The sequence below is a fragment of the Mus caroli genome, unplaced genomic scaffold (genome assembly GCF_978045245.1).
Source record: "Mus caroli unplaced genomic scaffold, Mus_caroli_1 scaffold_1, whole genome shotgun sequence".
Taxonomy (NCBI): Eukaryota; Metazoa; Chordata; class Mammalia; order Rodentia; family Muridae; genus Mus; species Mus caroli.
Window position 1 is genome coordinate 63,314,141 of NW_028227256.1, and position 19,406 is coordinate 63,333,546.

General features: G+C 37.1%; 1 protein-coding gene across 22 annotated transcripts in view; it reads left to right on the forward strand.

Annotated features, from left to right (window-relative positions):
* Nucleotides 1-19,406, forward strand: part of Map2 (microtubule associated protein 2) — a 278,479-nt gene that overhangs the window by 226,727 nt on the left and 32,346 nt on the right. For 21 of the 22 annotated variants that reach the window (XM_029476932.2, XM_085838017.1, XM_085838013.1 and 18 more), the window contains 2 exons: nt 8,869-8,982; nt 10,952-11,029. In XM_029476932.2, coding sequence (XP_029332792.1) covers nt 8,869-8,982; nt 10,952-11,029 — 192 coding nt within the window. Of the gene's footprint in view, nt 1-8,868; nt 8,983-10,951; nt 11,030-17,248; nt 17,486-19,406 lie in introns of all 22 variants that reach the window. The other variant, XM_085838066.1, reaches the window with a different exon arrangement.

The following is a 19,406-nucleotide window of genomic DNA, read 5'->3' on the forward strand; positions in this document are numbered from 1 at the left end:
TTTATTTGGTTTGGTTTGGTTTAGTTTGGTTTTTAGTTTTAGTTTTGGTTTTGGTTTTTGGGTTTGGTTTGGTTTGGTTTGGTTTGTTCCAATCCTCTGGTAGTAAGGTAAGGATTGATCTGCGCTTCTAGGTCAGAAACACAGCAAATCTCAATCCTGATAAATGGACAACCAGGGCTTTGCAGTATAATGTATGTTCTCTGTCACGGGTTTAATCGTACTGTTAAATGATTGTAGCAATGGTGACTTGAAAAGATATTACCCTGATTTTGAAAGTCACCTGAGCAAACTATGATTGAGCAAGTAAACCATTTTCCGTGTTTCATCTCTGAGTTTATGAAATGACTTCCAGATGATAAACATAGTAAACAGTATTTCTAGATTAAAATAAAAAAACAATACATTGAATATAGGGAACATAAATTTTGCTTGTAGACCAGGCTGAGCAATGAGCCCAGGACCTTGTTCATGCTAAGCAAGCATGCTACTGTGAGACATATATACCTGGCCTAAGAAAAAATTTTTCAATTAGATGTTCTTATTTGTTTAAGGGGAGAAGGGCATCCTGGGATACATCATTTTCCTTTTAGATAATAAGGTAAGCTCTGTATACTATTTCCTTTATAAACACCACAGAAGGTCAAATAGATGATTGACTGTTTTTCCTTTGAACATGTCTCATTTGAGTGCCCAAACTTGTCACCTTCCTTTAAAAATTGACTATTGACTATTTTCAGCTTGAAAAGCAAAGATTTGAAACTACAATGTTGAAAAGACTGGATTAGAGGGTGGAATGTAGCTCAGTGTAGTCTCACTGCCGGGATGTATAAGACCTTGGGTTTAATGCCTAGTAGTGAAATATCAAACCCCCTAGACTTCGGGTGCTATTCATGGTGCTTTTATGAAGTGCAGCACACATGTTGATGTATGAAAACTGGTTTATCCTTTCTTTCTCTCCAACCCCTCTTTTGCTTATTATGAAGCTTATAGATACACACCAAATGAGCTGTAAAAATTGACCTTTTCCACAAAAAAATAAAGCACTATGTTAACACAGGATCACAAATCATGTTAAATATTGGTCCTCAGGCTATTTCTTACCTAATTCTTATGAGTCCTTATTTCATTAAGAAACAAGCAGTTAAATTTGCTACCCCAAACGTAGCCACTATGTAAATTATATTTTAGGTGGGAAAGTTTATTTAGTTGGGATAGCAGTCATCCTCTGCCTCCATGCAATCACCAGCCAGCCTGTTGTAAGAAAATATTTACTGCGTAAAATTATCCATGGACTGCATTTAACTTGTACATCTGATCCAAGTTCTTCGATGTTGTTGTTGTCAGAGGTCTCCTTTCTGTTTGTTACTTGTAAATTAGCATTTGATAATCAGTATCAGTTCCCAAATTTGAATTTAGTATATTTGAATGAGAAACTATATCTTCCATTGTATATTACATTGAGAAAATACTGAGCATCTCTTAACTGAGATAACATGTTCTGAGCCTTCTGGGCCTTCAGAAACAATGCCCTCAGCTACCCCTGTGTGGCAAAGAGAAGGCAGAAGCTCTGCACAAGCACAAGGCCTCACTAGTTACCAGATCTGAGGGAAGATGAGGTAACCAGTTATGTCAAAGTATTTTACAAGCAGTATTTTATTATAACATTGATATAGTCTTAAATACAGTATTGAGATATCCCTTCCATTATGGTCTACAGATTTTCAGATAAGACACTAATTAGTGTAGTTCAGTATTAAAAACTTCTCTTTCTATGAGCTCTGTTGAGACAAGTAACATCATCACTGTAAAAATTTATTTTTTTTTTTAGCTCCCCTGGATATATTTTGAGTGTCATTTTTAAGTCTATATAAATATTTTTGAATTACTATTGTTTATTTCTAACATATCTTGCATAATGAACTATTTATACCTTATGGTTAAAGGGATACTTTCATCAGTCCAGAAGAAAAATTAGTCATTACTTTAGAATATTTTTGACATGTAGAAATTTTTAGAAATCTATCAAAGGCTTTATTTTCATAATTATATCAAGCTCCAGTAGCAATATTAGACTTTATGGTTTTTTTTCCTACTTAAAACTGTGCTCTTGGAAAATCATTTCAGTTTGCTAACAATTAGTCATAGCAGAATACATTTAACAATCTTCAGTCATGCTTGTTTGGAAGTTTTCAGTAGAGAGATCCACTTTACATTGTACTGTGGCTGAACTTTTAACTATATTACTAATAATAGAAGGGTTGCTTGTGTGTAACCCTTTCCTCTCCTATTTCAACACTTTTTACCATAGGTATTTCAATTCTTATAATGTCATTGATTTCATTGTACTTTTAAAGATTTTGAACAATGGTATATATAATTTATATTTATATATAAAATTTATATTTATATATATTATATGCCATTATAATTTGAAAAAATATAAAGAACTACTATAAGTAACTTTTATAATCAAGTCCCTCAAGTGCTGCTACAAAGAAAATATGAGTGAACAATATTTTAACACAGAATATGTGTAAATAAAACTTGTGGTTAGAATATGAACAATCACTGATGTAAGACTAGCTTATGAAGGAAAGCTGAAGTTGCTGCTGAGGATGGTACCTTCTTCAGTCTCAGAAATAGGTTAAGACTGAACAGTCCATCAAACGATACTTATAGAGAAGTCATGTTGCCTTCCCCTGTACACTGTTTGAGTATACTCTATGATATATGTGAACAAAGTAATTTTCCTATAAAGAGATTTTTAAATTATATAAGATCTTCCAAAACTCAGTCAAGTTAAGAAGTAAGGGAGAGGAAGCAAGTGTTTACTAAGTTAATGGTTTCAACCATGTTATTATAGCATAGGATATAGAGTAGAATAGAAGATAGCTGTGTTTGGGTAACTGGTAAAGACTGTTTCTGACATGAAGGGAGTTTATATTTCAAAATCTCATCCCAGTAACTCTTTTTAAAAAGAAAATCTAGATTATTTTCCATTTATTATCATAGCATCTCCCTTGGGATGACATTACTCTTAGCATACAATACTTACCTTCACTCCTGGTACCCCAGCCTCTCGTTGCATCCAAACAGAAACAAAGCCTTAAACTCCTGTTTAAATCAGTGTTGACACATGCTGATGGGAATGCATGTGTGCACACAGGTATGTTTGGTTTATTCCACAGTTATTCTTCTAAAAGGTAGATTTATTCAAGGTTTCACCATTTTACTGATAATTTATCTTCACATTAACGTTTCTAATGATGGTTTACAGTGTAGAATGTTAATCCCTAGCAGAGAAGACACTACAAGTTTTCAAAAGTCTGCAAAGAGTAGTACAGGTTTTATTAAGATTTCACATAAAACATTTAAATCCCTTATTCGGCATTATCAATCCCTTGGTGACAAAATTATCTTATTTAATTTGTTGAAGTTAAAGCTGTTTGAAATTTTTAGGAAGTAAATTCTTTATTAAATTTATGTTTATTCAATTAATTTAGATCTGTGAAATATACTTGACTTAATTATCAAATTTCTCATGTATGTGCTGCAAGTAGCAACATAATTATATATAAATATGGTAATCAGCCTGCAAAACTTTAAGCTAGAACATGTAAGTATAAAACTAGATTGGGATCCCATTCACTTAATTATGAGTCTTTTGCTCAAATACTATTTCTTCTATTTCCATCTAGGCCACTAAATTTAGAAAGAAAATTTCCCAGTATGTGCTGTTTCTTTCTATGCTTGTCTAGTTCCTCTTGACTCGATACTTTAGCATCATCTGGTTGTAGTATCCTGTCACTGGTATTCATCTGAGTTTTCTACACCTTTTTCCTTAACCAATTTTGAAAGCCAGGCCAGGCCAGTCAAATCTATGGGGACTTTGCTTGAGTATGTGAAGGAGTAATCTAGGTAAGATTGTGAAATTGAACACATAGGTTGAGGTAGAGAGTCTGGGGGATGGAGCAATGGTTCAGCAGTTAAGAGTGGGATGTGAGCTGTTCTTACAAAGGACCTGAATTCAGTTCCCAGCACCCAATCAGATGACTCACAACTGACACCAATTCCTGCTACAGGGGATCCAGTGACTCTGGCCCCAATGGACCCTGCTATGATTTGCACAGAAATACACTCATACATGTAATGTTTTTCTAAACATAATTTTATTTTATTTTTTTAAAGAGAAGGGGAATTTTCCCTCTAATCATAATCTCTTCTTATTTGGACATGTATATCAAGCAGGAGTGTCCACAGAAGAACTAATCAAAAATCTGTGGCCACTGAGGGAAAATTAGAAAGTAGAAAAACAAGATGTGTCCATCAGTCGGATTACCCTATGTGTAAACAGTTCAAAGACAGTTGTGTTCAGGGGTGCCAGGTCTCATCTTTATATCTCCCAGTAATGGCTAAGCATCCTTACAGCATCTACAGCAGATGCAAAGTAAACTCCCTTAAAAAACAAACAAACAAAAAGAAAACTCCCTGAACTTCATACAACTGTGATTTCTTTTCCTAAATGTTTCTGTCTTTATAAGTTAACTTTCCTCACAATGCATTCAGCCCTTTAAATAAGGTGGGAGCTTTGTTTCTATCAGCATCTTTAGAAGAAAAGGTGAAGGGAAAAGGCTGCGGAGCAAAGATGTGTAGCTGCTGTGATGCTGTGCATCGGTAGAAGTCTCAATACTGTTCTGCCAGCCTCCTTAATTAATGCAAAGATTCCAGGGAAACAAACAAACAAAATCCTCAAGCAATCTGCTCTTTAAATGCTTTCCTCACCAGCTAATTCAAGGAAATACTTTCAGAAGAGCCATTTACTCTCCAAATTAAGCAAGAAAAAGCAAGGAGTTTTCCCCTTTTTTCTCTCCTCTTGATGAATTTATGGGAGCTGTTTGTTTAGCAGAGCACTGCGAACTACACAGTCCTTTCCTTGTTGACTAGATTCCAGCAGCAGCAGCAGCAGCAATTAACATTGGTTTCCTAGGCAACCATCTCATACCTAACTGAGAAAAACCTTTTTGACAGGAGCATTCTGTCTTAAATTGTTTTGTTTTCCTTTTTCACCAAGTGTATGGTAGACTTACTTGTCATTTCTTTTAACACGCCATTATCATATCCACGATGGCAGAAGCACTTAGTGGTTTCTCTTTCCATATGGTTGAATTTACTGTCGATGCATCTTGGTTCACTTTGAACAAGCTGTAAGAAGTCGACAAGATTATGTATCCAAGCATATGCCGAATTGCTTGCATTTTGCGTTCACAGTCTAACTGGTGAACCTTTGCTTGTACAAGAAGGCCCAGCTGCTCCTGATTCAAATCCACAGGCTGCTTATTGAACAATTATTGGGTCAACCAACAAGGTTACTTAAGAAACAGCTTAGAATTTTCAGAGCTACTGAGAGATTGTCAACTCTACCAATTTCACTAATTAACTGGGTTGTAATATATTAATATCACAGCAACCAATGCGTAAAGATGTCCTAAGCACAGATCCTGGCCTGCCTTTAAAATTTTGCCATGATTAAGACTGGGAACAAAAAGGCCCTAGCAATGGTGTAGTGTCAATGATCTCCTGGAGGGAAACACGGCTGGAACAGCTGAAAATGCTAGGCTGTGCAGTGGAACACTGGTGGAGGGTTAATTTACATATATTTTATAACTGGCATAAGTCTGATATATTGTCTGGTACCCAAGTCAGGCATTGAAGCAAGGAAGTATTTCAAATGTTTTCCTACGTGGTAGTATATTACTTACTTCTATGTTCCTTGGACTATATCTTCATTGGATGAATTTATTGGGCTACCCAATAATCAACAACTTTACAACTTCGTAAAAAGCTATAGGATAAATTGGATTCAGGGAAGTTATGCTTAATGTTTTCCTTCCAGAAAGTTTATAATCAGATCTACTCATTGAGTTTGTTTGTTCGTTCATTTGACTGTCTGTCCTTCCTTCCTTCCTTCCTTCCTTTCTTTCCTTCCTTCCTTCCTTTTTTTGTCACAAATTTTTCTTACAAACTTTTCTTAGCTATGTCCTGACAGTACAGCCAAGCTATTTTCATTATGTACGGAAATTCTTTCATTGTCATGTTGACATTAATGATAAAATAAAAATTATCACAAGGTTAACATTCAAATACTAATCAAATTCTAGTAACTTCTTAATAACAACCTTAAAGGACAGTTATCCCATAAGAAGGTAAAAATAAAAAAGATAGATGGGTTGTTGGGTGAGTGGCTAGGTGGGCAGATAAATGTGTAGAAGCATTAAATATATATGTAGGATGAAGGAAAATATCATACATGATTCAATGTAAGAAAATCATATGCATATATGTAAGATAAAAATCATAGTTTTCATAATTTATTGTTATTATTCTGATTTTATGATTGTCATGCTTCATCTTTTGTGCTTCTCTGGTACATTTATTCTTAAACTCCCCTTAATATACCCAAGCCCTAAGTGAATTTGTTTCTGTCCCAGGAGCTAGGCGCGAGCAGAGAGGCAGAGTCTACCCAGGAGAGCTCTGATTGCATCTCTGCTGGGAAAAAGCCATCTCTTACTCTGTAGGGAAAACTACAATTGCTGTCCTGTTGATAAATTTCTTTGCTTAGTTGAAGGATGGTTGTAAATTTGCTAGACCAAACGAAGCTCTTAGAGCTCCTGTTCATGGCCATATATTCCCAAATACACTATGAAATTTTAAATAGAAGGTATATTATCTTCTATTTGAAAACTATTACTTATTAATATTACAAACAACTAGTTTGGTTGTTCAGTTAAACCAGTATAAAATTGACTTCCTCCTATATTATCAGATTATTCTTTTAAAAGCATGTATTTTTTCAATTTTTATTAGATATTTTCTTCATTTACATTTAAAATGCTATCCCAGAAGTCCCCTATACCTTCCCCCCGTCCTGCTCCCCAACCCACTCACTCCCACTTGGCCCTGGCATTCCCCTGTACTGGGGCATATAAAGTTTGCAAGACCAAGGGGCCTCTCTTCCCAATGATGGCTGACTAGGCCATCTTCTACTACATATGCAGCTAGAGACACAAGCTCTGGGGGTACTGGTTAGTTCATATTATTGTTCCACTTACTTTTTATCAAAAATGGGTGCTGAGAATTGAACCCAAGATCTTAATTAAGTGAGACAAATGCTGTATCACTCTATTTTTAGCTCCTGGCAATTTTTTTTTCTTTATTTTTAAGTCATTTGTGCTCTTTCTGAATTTTTCCTCCAATAATTTATTTTTAATTTCCTTTACATCCCAATCACAGCCCCCTCCCCCTTCTACTTCCAGTCCCACCCTTACAAATCCCTCCCTCATTGTTCTCTTCCCTTCTTGTCAGATAAGGAGGAGCCTCCCTTGGGTATCACCCCACCCTGGGATATCTGGTCCCAGCAAAGCTAGGAACATCCTCTCCTACTGAGACCCAACCAGGTAGTCCCATTAGGGGAAGTGTATCCAATGACAAGGAACAGAGACCAAGACAGCCCCTACTTTACTTGTTAGGGGTGCCACATGAGAGCCAACATTATACATAATACTCTGCTATGGTTGCAAACAGGAACCTAGCATAACTGTCTCCTGTGAGGCTTCATCCTGATAAATTCCTTTAAAAGTAAAAGTTTATCAAGCTTTCTCAGATCACATTAAAATTATTTTCTGACAAGATTAAACATATAGAAAAATCAAATCACCTCATTCTTAAGTTATGCCCAATTGTGAACCAGAAATACATTTGCAAATTAGTTTTCTCTCAACCAAAAATAATGAAATTAAAATTTCCTGTGATTTTTTTTTCCGAAATAAACTGAAACTAAATTACTGCTCACCAATGAAATATGACACTTAGGGTACAGTATGTTTTGTGTAGGAGGAATGTGACTACCTTGGCCAGAGGCATGCCTTGGGTTCTCACCTCACTGTCTCTTCTCACAGTTTTAAAACCCCTTCATAATAAAATGGCCGCAATATTATCTTTGGCTCTTTTGTGTGAATACATTCTTTATATTTTAAGTTCCATTATGTTATAAACAATTAAAGTAATTCTCGGTTGATACCTACATAAAAGACTGAAATGCTGATACATTGCTCAGTATAATTTTATCACATAAGCTAATGACACTTGTGCTTTTTATTATTTTCCCAAATAAAGGAAGCTTTAATTAGTACTTTAAAATTTTTAGACTAGGAAAATTAATTAACACTCAAGCACTTGGGATTCTAATTTAAAAGATACTGTTGTGAAATATGTCAAATTCTTCCAAAGTATATGAAGTAATTATATATTTGTGAAGTTGGCAACTATAGTGTCCAGTATGGATTGCCTCTAGTTTATGTAAATAATATGAACAAAAACTTTTATGTTCATTTTCTTCCCTTTCACTAAATAAATAAGTAAATTGTGTTAAGTATCCATCTAGTCTAGCAAATAACTCAGTGACAAAGGCTTGTGTGCATAGCAAAAGAAATCATCCAGGACTGTGGATGTTTTCCCAGTAGGTAAGTGACATGTCTTAGCACAGTTTCCTGTGAACTCTGCTAGGTGCCAAAGGAGGACAATAAATTGTACGTTAATACTAATAGGAAGACCCACGAAGGGTCTAGAAGACAAGGTTCCATGCTGTCCCAATGTCTACTATGTTTGTTCTACCTCTTGTTTTACTCTCAATTTCCCATAAAACATGGGCACCCTAGAAGAAACGTTCTCAATTGATAAGTTTTAGATATTAGACTTGTTCTGAACAATTAATGTGTCTGTGAATTCTCTAATCCTAAAATTATTTTTTAATACTGTTGGGCAATTCTTGACTCCTGGTCATTATCTGTTCTTTCACTGCTTTTCTTGCAGAGGAGGTGTCGGCAAGGATAGTTCAAGTAGTCACAGCTGAGGCTGTAGCAGTCCTGAAAGGTGAACAAGAGAAGGAAGCCCAATACAAGGACCAGCCTGCAGCTCTGCCTTTAGGTAAATGTGAAGAGCCTAACACAGGGCAAGCCTTTGATGCTCCTCGTCACAGTATAAAGTATACATGCTGAAGAGATAGACTCTACTTTGTACATCCTTTATATATATGTGTCATTCACCTGTCACCTCTACTAGAAGCAGACAGGCCTACCTGTTGAGCCCTCAGTGGTTTCACTGGGATGTTTTGGCAGGTTTTAGGGTGAAAAACCTGGTGTTAGATGTGATGGCCCTCCTTTTATTTACTAAATAGGGATTTTATGACTCTGTGCACGTAAAGAAAGTGAACTGAAACTTCAGTTACAAATGACAGGCTCTGCTCATGGATTCATCTACACAAATCTGAGATCTAGAGATCTGATAGACCCGTCAGTGACTTGAATCACATAGGAGAGACTAACCATGGGTTCGAGAATTGTCTAAGGGCACTTCAGTAGCCTTGCCCTCTCCCATGGTCGTAAATGCCCTTTAGTGCCATGGTGCTATGTAACATATAATCACTGAGAAGGGCACTCAGCCAAGGCTTGCTGCCATGCACAGAGAGGTAGATTGATCCAGAATTTAAATATAGATATGTAAGTAGATATATAAATACATAGATGCATACATGATTGATAGGTCATAGATGCAATGATAAATTACAAATTCATAAATGATTGATTGGTTGATTGATTGATTGATTGATTGATTGATACATAGCTAAATGATAGACACAGATGCATAGAAGATACATAGCTGCATATACAAATTATAGATAGAGAATTGATAGATTATATATATATATATATATATATATATATATATATATATATATATATATATATAAAGAAGACTTTTAGGATTCAGTGTATCTGTTTCATACAATGCCCAATATGTCAAATGGCATGGCTTCTAAATCCTAAAAATATTTTACAATTTTACATAGTTCAATGTATCCTTAATATTTGTTTTCCTGATTAAGAGTTCTTGAAATGTCTACTACAAATAAACCATCCGAATATCTTTCTTCCCTTGATTAAGAGCTTAGAATATACTCAGTATGAGTCAATCTGGGTGTCTTGATTACCAAGGACTATGCTTCTCATGAGGAGAAATGGGGAAAGTCCCTAACTTAAAACATTAACCTTTAATCTAGCACTCACTCCTGTTCTTGGTTACTCTGCAATAAAACTCAAGTTTTAAAATGTGAAGTCTTAATGATATGTGGTACAAATTTCAAAGAGTCAAGGCACTATACACTGTTGTCACAAAGCCACTGCTACTAAGTTATCCACTGTATTGTGAAACTTCAATTCACATAGTCTATAAAATAGATTTAGCTACTGGCATTAATTGAGAACTATTTCCCTTGAAGTCCCTTCCCTGCATAGGAAGGTCATGAGGAAGGTAAGTGTTCAGGAGGAGATCAGATCCTTTCCCACCATACTAATCCACTGGGACACCAAAGCCGAAGGTGGCTCAGCTCCCACTCATTGGGTAGAGCTTGTCCAATGAGTACCAAAGTCTGTACCAACTTCACTTTTCCTTTCCGAACATAAAAGAGAAAGGAAATTTCACCTTAAACTGAGGGTAAAGTGTTACTGAAAATGTTTATCAAATAATATTCTATGAATGATCAATATAATATCTATTTCTAGACCTAGCAGAACACTCAAAGATTGTTTTTTTTAATTAGACAATTCTAATCCAAATCATAATGCTTACCTGGATGTATTTTAATGTGGTATCTCAGGGCTAAATGAAACACATTATTAATTTTATAACTACAACTTGTGACAGTATTTGTTTTCATGTGTATCTAATTCATTCTTATGGAGAAAATGGCTTTAAAAGTACAGTGTTTATCTTCTAAGTTGTTAACATATAAATCATGTAAAAGATAGAGTTTCGTGAGAGCCTGTTTGTAGACTGGAAGACCACTGGACTGACAGAATTAATTATTCTATCTCATTTCCCCATTTTTAACCTGTAGCAGCCGAAGAAACAGCTAATCTGCCACCTTCCCCACCACCATCGCCAGCCTCAGAACAAACAGCCACAGTGGAGGAAGGTAAGGGCTTCTTTAGCCTTGCAGGGTTGAGTCTTTCAAAAACCACAAATAATAAGCTCTAGTCCACAGCCAGGGATGCTGGTGCCAGGTAGTAATACAGACCAAGCTGATACTGCTTCAGATAATCAAGAAAATAAACATGTGACTGAAAACAGAATCACTTTTCTACATAAAAAATAAGATTAGAAATATGGTGAATATTAAGTAAATGGGAACATCGAGTGTGTGAAGAAAACTTTGTGTCCAAGTTGCTAGAATAAGTATAAGCAGTTAACTTAATGTGGAGATGTTGGACAGACATGATACAATCCTCTTATGACTGAAAAGAAATAAGAGATATAATCCCCATGACAGTGGGAGTCAGTATTTTCTTATGGAAGTGTCATAAATTTTATATTCCGCTCACTGTTACATTGCTGAGCACTTCCCCCGGCCCTGCCCCACAGCAAACTCTCAACACATATTAATGAATACAGCACAAAGCTTATGAATGAGCAGATATGGAAAGCAGTGAACCAGAAGCCGAGAGCGCGAGGCTGCTTCCCCACTGAGACCTGCTACCCCCCATGAATACATTCATGCACTTACTCCATGTCAGCATTTTAGCTCTCATTGACAATCACAGGGATGCTTTGAAGAACATCCATTCAGAATTTGAAATGAAAGGCACTCTATTAAACTGCGGCAGCCTTTTGCTGAGCCTTGGAGTACTCATGGAGGCTAACTGAGCAGAGTAAGAACACTGGTGGCTTGCTCTCAGCTTCATACACTAAGACTATTTTTTTATTTCTTTTCTTCATTTACTCTTCTTTTTGTTCTTACTTCATATCATCATCATGTAAAAGATGCATAATGTTGATCACTAAGTATCATTTTATAATTTGTAGTCTGATTTACTTCAATATTTCCTAAATACAGGAAGCTGAATTTCTCAGCTATACATTGTTAACTCTGAGATATATTATTTTTAGTCACAGATTTATAAACACTGGCTTCTCTTTTTTAGCAAGCCTTTTCTTAAGTGAGACTACCCTCCTCTTGACTTGATACTTGAAATAACATTAAACAAGCAAAATCATTATATGAGGGAAAAAAGATTTGGCAAGTGTAGTTAGTATGTAACAGCTATTGGTTATTAGTCTCCTTAAATGTGATTTATAATATCATTCATACATCTGAAAGACTGTCCTTGGACTTGTGTTTAGTCATCTGGGCCATATTTACTGAACACCTACAGTAAGTGTCCCAGGGGCTATTCAAATTCTGAGCAAATACTTGAGACCCAAACCTACACAATCCCTGCTTTCAAAGGGATAACTGCATGGAGAACAGGAATGCAGTAAATAGGCTTACAAATATTTCACCTGGCTTATCTCCATGAACAATAAAGACAGCAGCCTCCAGAGAGAACAGCAAGGGAATCCTTCTTTTACTTTATGGCCAGTTCCAAAATAAGAGAAAATGTTGGTACATCACAGATGAGAAAGGCAGCGCAGAGGAGACAGGATGCACCGTTGGATACTGATAGATGAAAAGATGCCATGTTCCAGGGCAGAAGACCATGGCTAATATATAGGGAGAAAAGGAGAAAGGAAAGAAAATGAAGAGAGGGTAGTTTGGGCCAAGGGCCTAGATTTCATTCTAGATGCAGTAAGAAGCTATGTGTGACAATTGTACACCTCTCAGGTCATTGACAATATTTCTGAGCTCCTACTCAAAACCATTAGAGGGCCCGAGAATCCTCTCAAACCAGAGAGGAGAGAACTATGATGTTGACAGACCTGACCCACTCCAAAGTCTGCTGAAGGTAGAATGATTATGACTCCTCTCACTCAGTGGGAGTTGTAGCAGAAAAGGGAGAGGATTCCTCCCATCCATCCCGGATGCACCTAATGTCCTCCTTCCAGAAAATACAATACAGAAGACATGGACTCATTTTCATCTCAGAGTTACTCAGTTGTCAGCTTGTCAGGGTGTAAAGAATTGCCTTCCCCAAATCGTGCCTCTACAATCAGGGAAGACACTAGCTCCCTTCTCATCCCAAACAATTGAGAGTTGCTTTCCAACCGCCTTTTGTATTTTCCATTTGTTTTTCTTTTTTTCAAAAGAGACATTAAAGTACATAAAGACCTAATGATGGTTATATAACCATCTTTTGAGTTATATAAAAATACAGATGTATGTTTATTAATTAAAAGGTACATGATAATCTCATATTTAATATGTGAAAGGATCTATTGATCCTTTATCTCAAGCCACAAAAACTTAATGTGCAACAAGTAACAGATTTCTAAAAAAAAAAAAAGAATAGTTTAAAAACAAGCTAGTTACAAGCCCCAAGAAAAGAGGGAACTGTTTGATTTCTTAATCAAGTTTTCAATGAGATTCTAAAGTCTCAGCCTGGTGTGCTACTCACAACAGATCTGCTGGGCGAGGGAACAGGCGGACTTCACTGCTTTGTCTACGAGATTATTTCCTTTCCTAAACACAAACTGTCAGAGCAGCTTTGCGGGCATAAGGACAGCCACAGTTGACCCTATATGGAAATGGAAGAACTTGCTTACATTCATGTTGAGTGAATGGGTGGCTCTAAGAACATACTTCCTTCTTAAATATCAAAAAAAGAATTTTTTTAAAAATTGCCTAACCAAAGGGAAAGCTTACACTAAAATAATTTGATGTTCACTTTATAAACATTCCTGTATTGTAATTCATGTAATATCACTATTCCTAGAATATGTGCCTATTGGGGGATACATTGAGAAGAGATTTTATTGACAGAAGAATTTGACAAGTATCTCACCTAGGAAGAAGACCATGGTGCTGCTATGCAGGGCTCTATTAGTTAGAATGTCTTCTCACTAACTGTCTTACCTCCTTGATAAATAGCCTTAACAGCTGTCTTTTGGCCTGAGATCTTAGAACATGGAAGCCTGTATAAATACAAGAATATTCTCTGAACCAGGGATCCTTCTACCTTGTCAGGTTGGATCCAGAATTCTGGGTGTTATTTTCCAGTTATTTTCCATGGATACAGCAATATAATCATTACTAGCTGAAAGTAGTTTCTCTCCATGTCATTTAGTGGTGGGAGTTACCATCAGGAAACTGAGGAATCTTTGGTCAAAGTTTGCAAAATGGAGAAAGGCTCAGAGATGATATAGAACATTGTACATGGGGGTCAGCTGCCCACTGCTTATACCATAGGGCCATAGCAATCATTAGTCCTTGATCCCCCATGAAACCCAGTTCCTCATAAATGTGACTAAGAAATTGTTCCAAAAACAGTCTGACGAACCATAGCTGAGTTTGACAAGTCATAGTTTTGCCCAATATAAAATTTTAAATGTGTTAATAATACATTTAAATAAAAGCAAACCACAAGAAAATTACTCCTGAGTTAAAACTTCATTTCTGAAGTTTGTAGTTATGTAAAAGAGCTCTGTGGAAAAGGCCAGGATTCACAAGGTCATCCTGTTCTTTTATATGTCACATGGTTAACAAGTAGACTAGTTTAGTTTATCATGCAAACAGAGTTTTTGAAAGCATGTTTTCTTAGAGTTAAAGAAAATTCACTTGATTAGCACCTTAAGCCATGAAAGTCGCTCATCCAGTGAGTTCAAACTCTCCCTAAGTTTCTCAACTCCGAGTTCAAATATTAAATTAAGGTAAAGAAGAGAATTTGAAACTGGAAGACACAGTGCAGACATGTATGTAGTCACAGGCAGTATCAGTAAATAGCACTTATCCCGAAGCCTGGCAACCTGAGTCTAACCCTGAGACCCACACTGTGGAAGGAGAGACCCAAGTTGTCCTCTGACCTCCACATGCATACCATAGTGTGCACCCCACTTGTGCACACATGCACACACACACACATGCACGCATGATATGTAAATAAATAAAATTTAATAGGATGTTTTGTATGAGCACACATTATGCTTGTCATCACAAATATCTTCTCATTTATTTCCTCCAGCAACTTAGAGATAAAAAGATGTACGTGTTTTGTCAGAGATATCATTTTTTTTTTACATCTGGATAAATGACTTGGCTAGAATTCATATCTAATTATGAATCAGCATCCTCCAACTAATTCCCTGAAGCTGTCTCCTTAGGGTTGTTGATATAAGACTGTGAAAGCCCCTTGCCTTCAAATAGTTCCGTTAGAAGCTACGGTTCTTGGGTCAATTTCTATAAAATTTCTCTCAACTACATACTCTATTCAGTATTCATGCATTCATTTGTTTGTTTGTTTTTAATTATTTCCCCATCTCTAATGGGTGGTAACCAAAAGCAGCTGCCATTTGCAGTTCATTGCTCTAACAAATGAGACTCTTGCACTATTCATGCTTAGCCATCCCTACGCCCAACTGCCATCCCCCCCACACTCCAACCCCTCGCACCACTTCCTAGCTTAGCTCTGAAGTTCCCATCATAGATGCTATTCACTCACATGTTCTGAGCAGAAACTTGGAGTTCTTAGAGCACACAGTCCTAGGAGAGGTCTGGACTTGGCCAAGTATCCCTTAGGAGACTGCCTTAATGAAAAGATAGAGACTAAGGAAAAATGGTCTTTCCCCTGGAGCCATTAAAGCTCCATACCAACCTACAGGTGTTTCTGCCATTCTGGGGTTAGGATAAGTATTCATAGTAGAAAACTGTCACTTCCTTTGATTTATTACAGACTCCTGAGCTGTTTTTATGTCTTGGCACTTAAAACAGGACAATGATGACCACAGAGGCCGAATGCGTCAGCAAAGTTGAAACATCCTTGAGTACCTACCCATCACCTCTTCACTACCAGCTCTCAGTTCTCAATGCTGGCGCTTGTGTTGTAGTCTTCTTTGCTTCCCAGAAAGCGAACGTTGAAATTCAAAGAAATCATATCTCACTTTTACTTACTTGATGGCCCATGATGTTGCTTGAGCAGCTTAGACATTTTATAAGTAACTTGCATTCATGAGAAGCCTGAGGAGAGTCACTGGGGAACATGTGAATTACAGGGACACATCACAAACCCACTACTACCATCTAGTCTCTGTTGCAGACTAGATCCTGAAAAGCTATCTGCTCAGCTGATACTAAGCATATAGCCAATGCCATGGGGTTCTCTCTCATGGTATACTAAATACCATGGCTGACAAGTTTCTGAGCATCCAATCAGAAACAGCGTCCCTGGAACTATCAATAGCTTGTTGGCTGCTTAATAACTAACATTAAGGGATTAAAAGCATTCTGTCTCATATTATTTTAATATCCTCATACTTTCAAACCTATTTCCAGTTGCCAATACGTGGCGTGGCCGTCGAACAAAGTTACAGTCCTTAAAATACAGTGCATTTGCAAAGCAGTGCCATAATACCGCATGTTTAAAGTTGAAAGGTTAACAGCACAGAGAGATACTATAGGTTTTGGTTCTGTTCTGAGGGTGACAAAGTTTTTCTTGGGTCTAGATATGAGTAATAGTGATTAGTGACAACCCTAGTAACTTGGACATAAGTCTGAGAGGCAGCATCTATATCAAAAGACAAATGGGGTTCATCCAAAATGTTCCTAGTTCTCGTTGACTCAGAGAAGAGTCCAAATACTAAGCAGATTAATCTGCAACGCAACCTTAAAGAAATGTATTGCTTTCTGGTTGAAATCATTACCTAAAACTTAAATTAACCAAAATGCTAAGTATTTATACGTGATTAGATAAACAGAGTTTCAAACAGAAGCCTTTTTCCCAGTAACTGATCATACCATGCTACCCCGACAATGTTTCTCTTCCTTAATTTCTATTGTATTGATGCATGACTTAGAAGTCACCTTTAGGAAGGAGGTTCTTTCAAAGAATGCATTTGTTTTGTGACACTTTGTTTCTGTTCCAATATTTCCTTGGTTATTCTGAATTACTGGAGGGGAATGTGCAGATAATTTCTATTTCTCAGCAGGGCTCTCTATGTTTTTGTTTTTGTTTTTTTTTTTTTTTTAATTTTCTTAGATGGATGGCAAAATTTCCTAAGTGGTAGTTTGAATTAAGTACCCAGGAAAGCATGCACGGTTCACTAGCTCCCATCATCCATCAGCTCGGTCTGTCTCAGCCCCTCCCATCCAGCTGTGCTGCTATGGTGACCCTCTGTGTCCCTCTGTAGGTGTCTGTCTCGTCTGTCTGATCTCATGTCTGTCTTGTCCAGTTCTCCCTGCAGTTTCTTCCTGTGTGTCTGTTTGTAGATGAAGGGGCTGAGGATCAAGTGGGCCCTCTACAAAGGTTCCCCAGCCATGAACCTGCCACCAGCGGGGAGAGGCGTAGGCTTCTGGCCCCCTCCATCTCCGTGTCTGTGCCCGATGATGAGCCTTACAATTCCGATGAGGAGTACTATGAACATCCTCTGTTCAGCTCAGAATGGACTAGTGTGCCCCCCAGTGGCACAGCGCAGAGCGCACAGGCCCACTTAGGCCAGGAGAAAGGTGAACAGGAGCATGGTGCCCTATTGCTCCTCCTCCCCGGCCTGCAGCTCTGTCCACACACATCACCATGTTCCGTGTGCTTTCCTGTGGGATGCGGTGGGGAGCATCGGCCTGTTTTGTCCACATGAAAGTGAAGTCCCTATATAAGGATTTATCCACTGAAGTGCCGCAAAATTTGTAACACGAAACAAGCACTTCCTTTATTTCCTTTTTTCATTATTGTTCCTATGAGATGGGAAGGGAAAAGAAAAGGGAACAAGAAATAAATCAATTAAAGTAGGATGCTTTTTTGTTTCTTTCAAATATATTATCCGGTAAGAGCATATTATTTACATAACCTGAAGAAAATGATCCTAATATTATTGGTTTTCCCCCCTTGTATATGGACTATAACTAGGGCAAGCCTTAAATGGAAGTCACCTTTTTACTACTATAGTCAAACACTTGATCTTTTAAAAAAAGAAAAGAAAGAATAAAGAACCTACTTAGAGCAGGAAAAATGCTATGGGGTGAATTTATATCTACACATCAATAAGTCAGAAACTCTGGCAGAGGCTTCCAAGGCATCTGTATCCCAGCTCACCTCACCACAGCTGGGAGGAAAAGAAAGGTTTGACTCAGAGCCTTTGTTCCATAAAGCTGTGTGCTACCTGTGTATAATTAACTATCCTGAAAGTGATACTAAGTGATGGTAAACCGCTATGTGTTCAGTTTCAACAGGGGAGATATATATACATATATACATACATACATACAAACAAAAGTACAACTAAAATAATACTTTGGCTTAGACAGAACTGTTCTCAATGAGGACAGTGACTTGCTAGGTACAGAAGAGCTCCCCAGGTAGGACAATGTGTGGTGATAGAACATGGGACAGACAAGTCCACAGTAGCAAGGAATCCACTAGCAGCTCACCAGTCACATTCATGACAGTGAGCATCTCCCAAAGTCCTTTTGAAAAACAGTGAGCTCCAATAGCTCTGACAGCCTAAGAAATATATCCAGCATAGCATATCCTTTCCACAGAGTGAACTAAAAGTGAAAAAATTCTGCAGGAGGTTTCTAATTAAGAGGTAGGTAAAGGGGACACAAGCAGACCTAATTCGAAAATTTAAATGTCCAGGCCAAAATATTACATAGATTTGAAAACCTGTAAGTTAAGTTGTCTATATTTCATTAGTAAGCTGGCCTTGGTGAAGTTAGATACATTTAAAGTTTTTTTAACTAGAGTCAAAATCTGTGCACTATAAAGGAATTCCTAAATAATAAGGAAGAATTGGAATTTTTAAAATGTCCCTACAAACTTAAATTACAGATACACAAATATCTGCATGGGGGCTGGAGAGATGGCTCAACGGTTATGAGCACTGACTGTTCTTCCAGAGGTCCTGAGTTCAATTCCCAGCAACCACATAGTTGTTCACAACGATCTGTAATGGTATCTGATGCCCTCTTCTGGTGTGTCTAAAGACAGCTACAATATACTCGTATACATAAAATTAATAAATATTAAAAACAAGTATCTGTATGGTAAACACATAAAGATAGATGAGGTTCAAGGTGTTAGTATTTCTTCAAAAAGAAAATTTCTTCCCTTCCCATCTGTAGTGTTTCCCACAGGGCCTTTTGCACAATGTCCAAATTGTTTAGGGAAACACCATAAGAAACTTCCCACTGCAGACTTCTAAAACAGCTTCCTTTCATTTATCAAAGGATAAAGTGGATTTACTTATTTTTGTGGAGTTTTGAATTGTAAATGAGAGAGAAATGAATAAAATAATTTATGGCCTTCAGAAGTCGTTTGCATTTCAAAGCTGACTTTTTTTCCTGTGTTGTTTAAACTTTCGGGGGAAATTTTTGGCAGTCCGGAAGCCTTTCCATTATCTTTCCTGAGTGGTTTTATTTTTAATTGCATAGT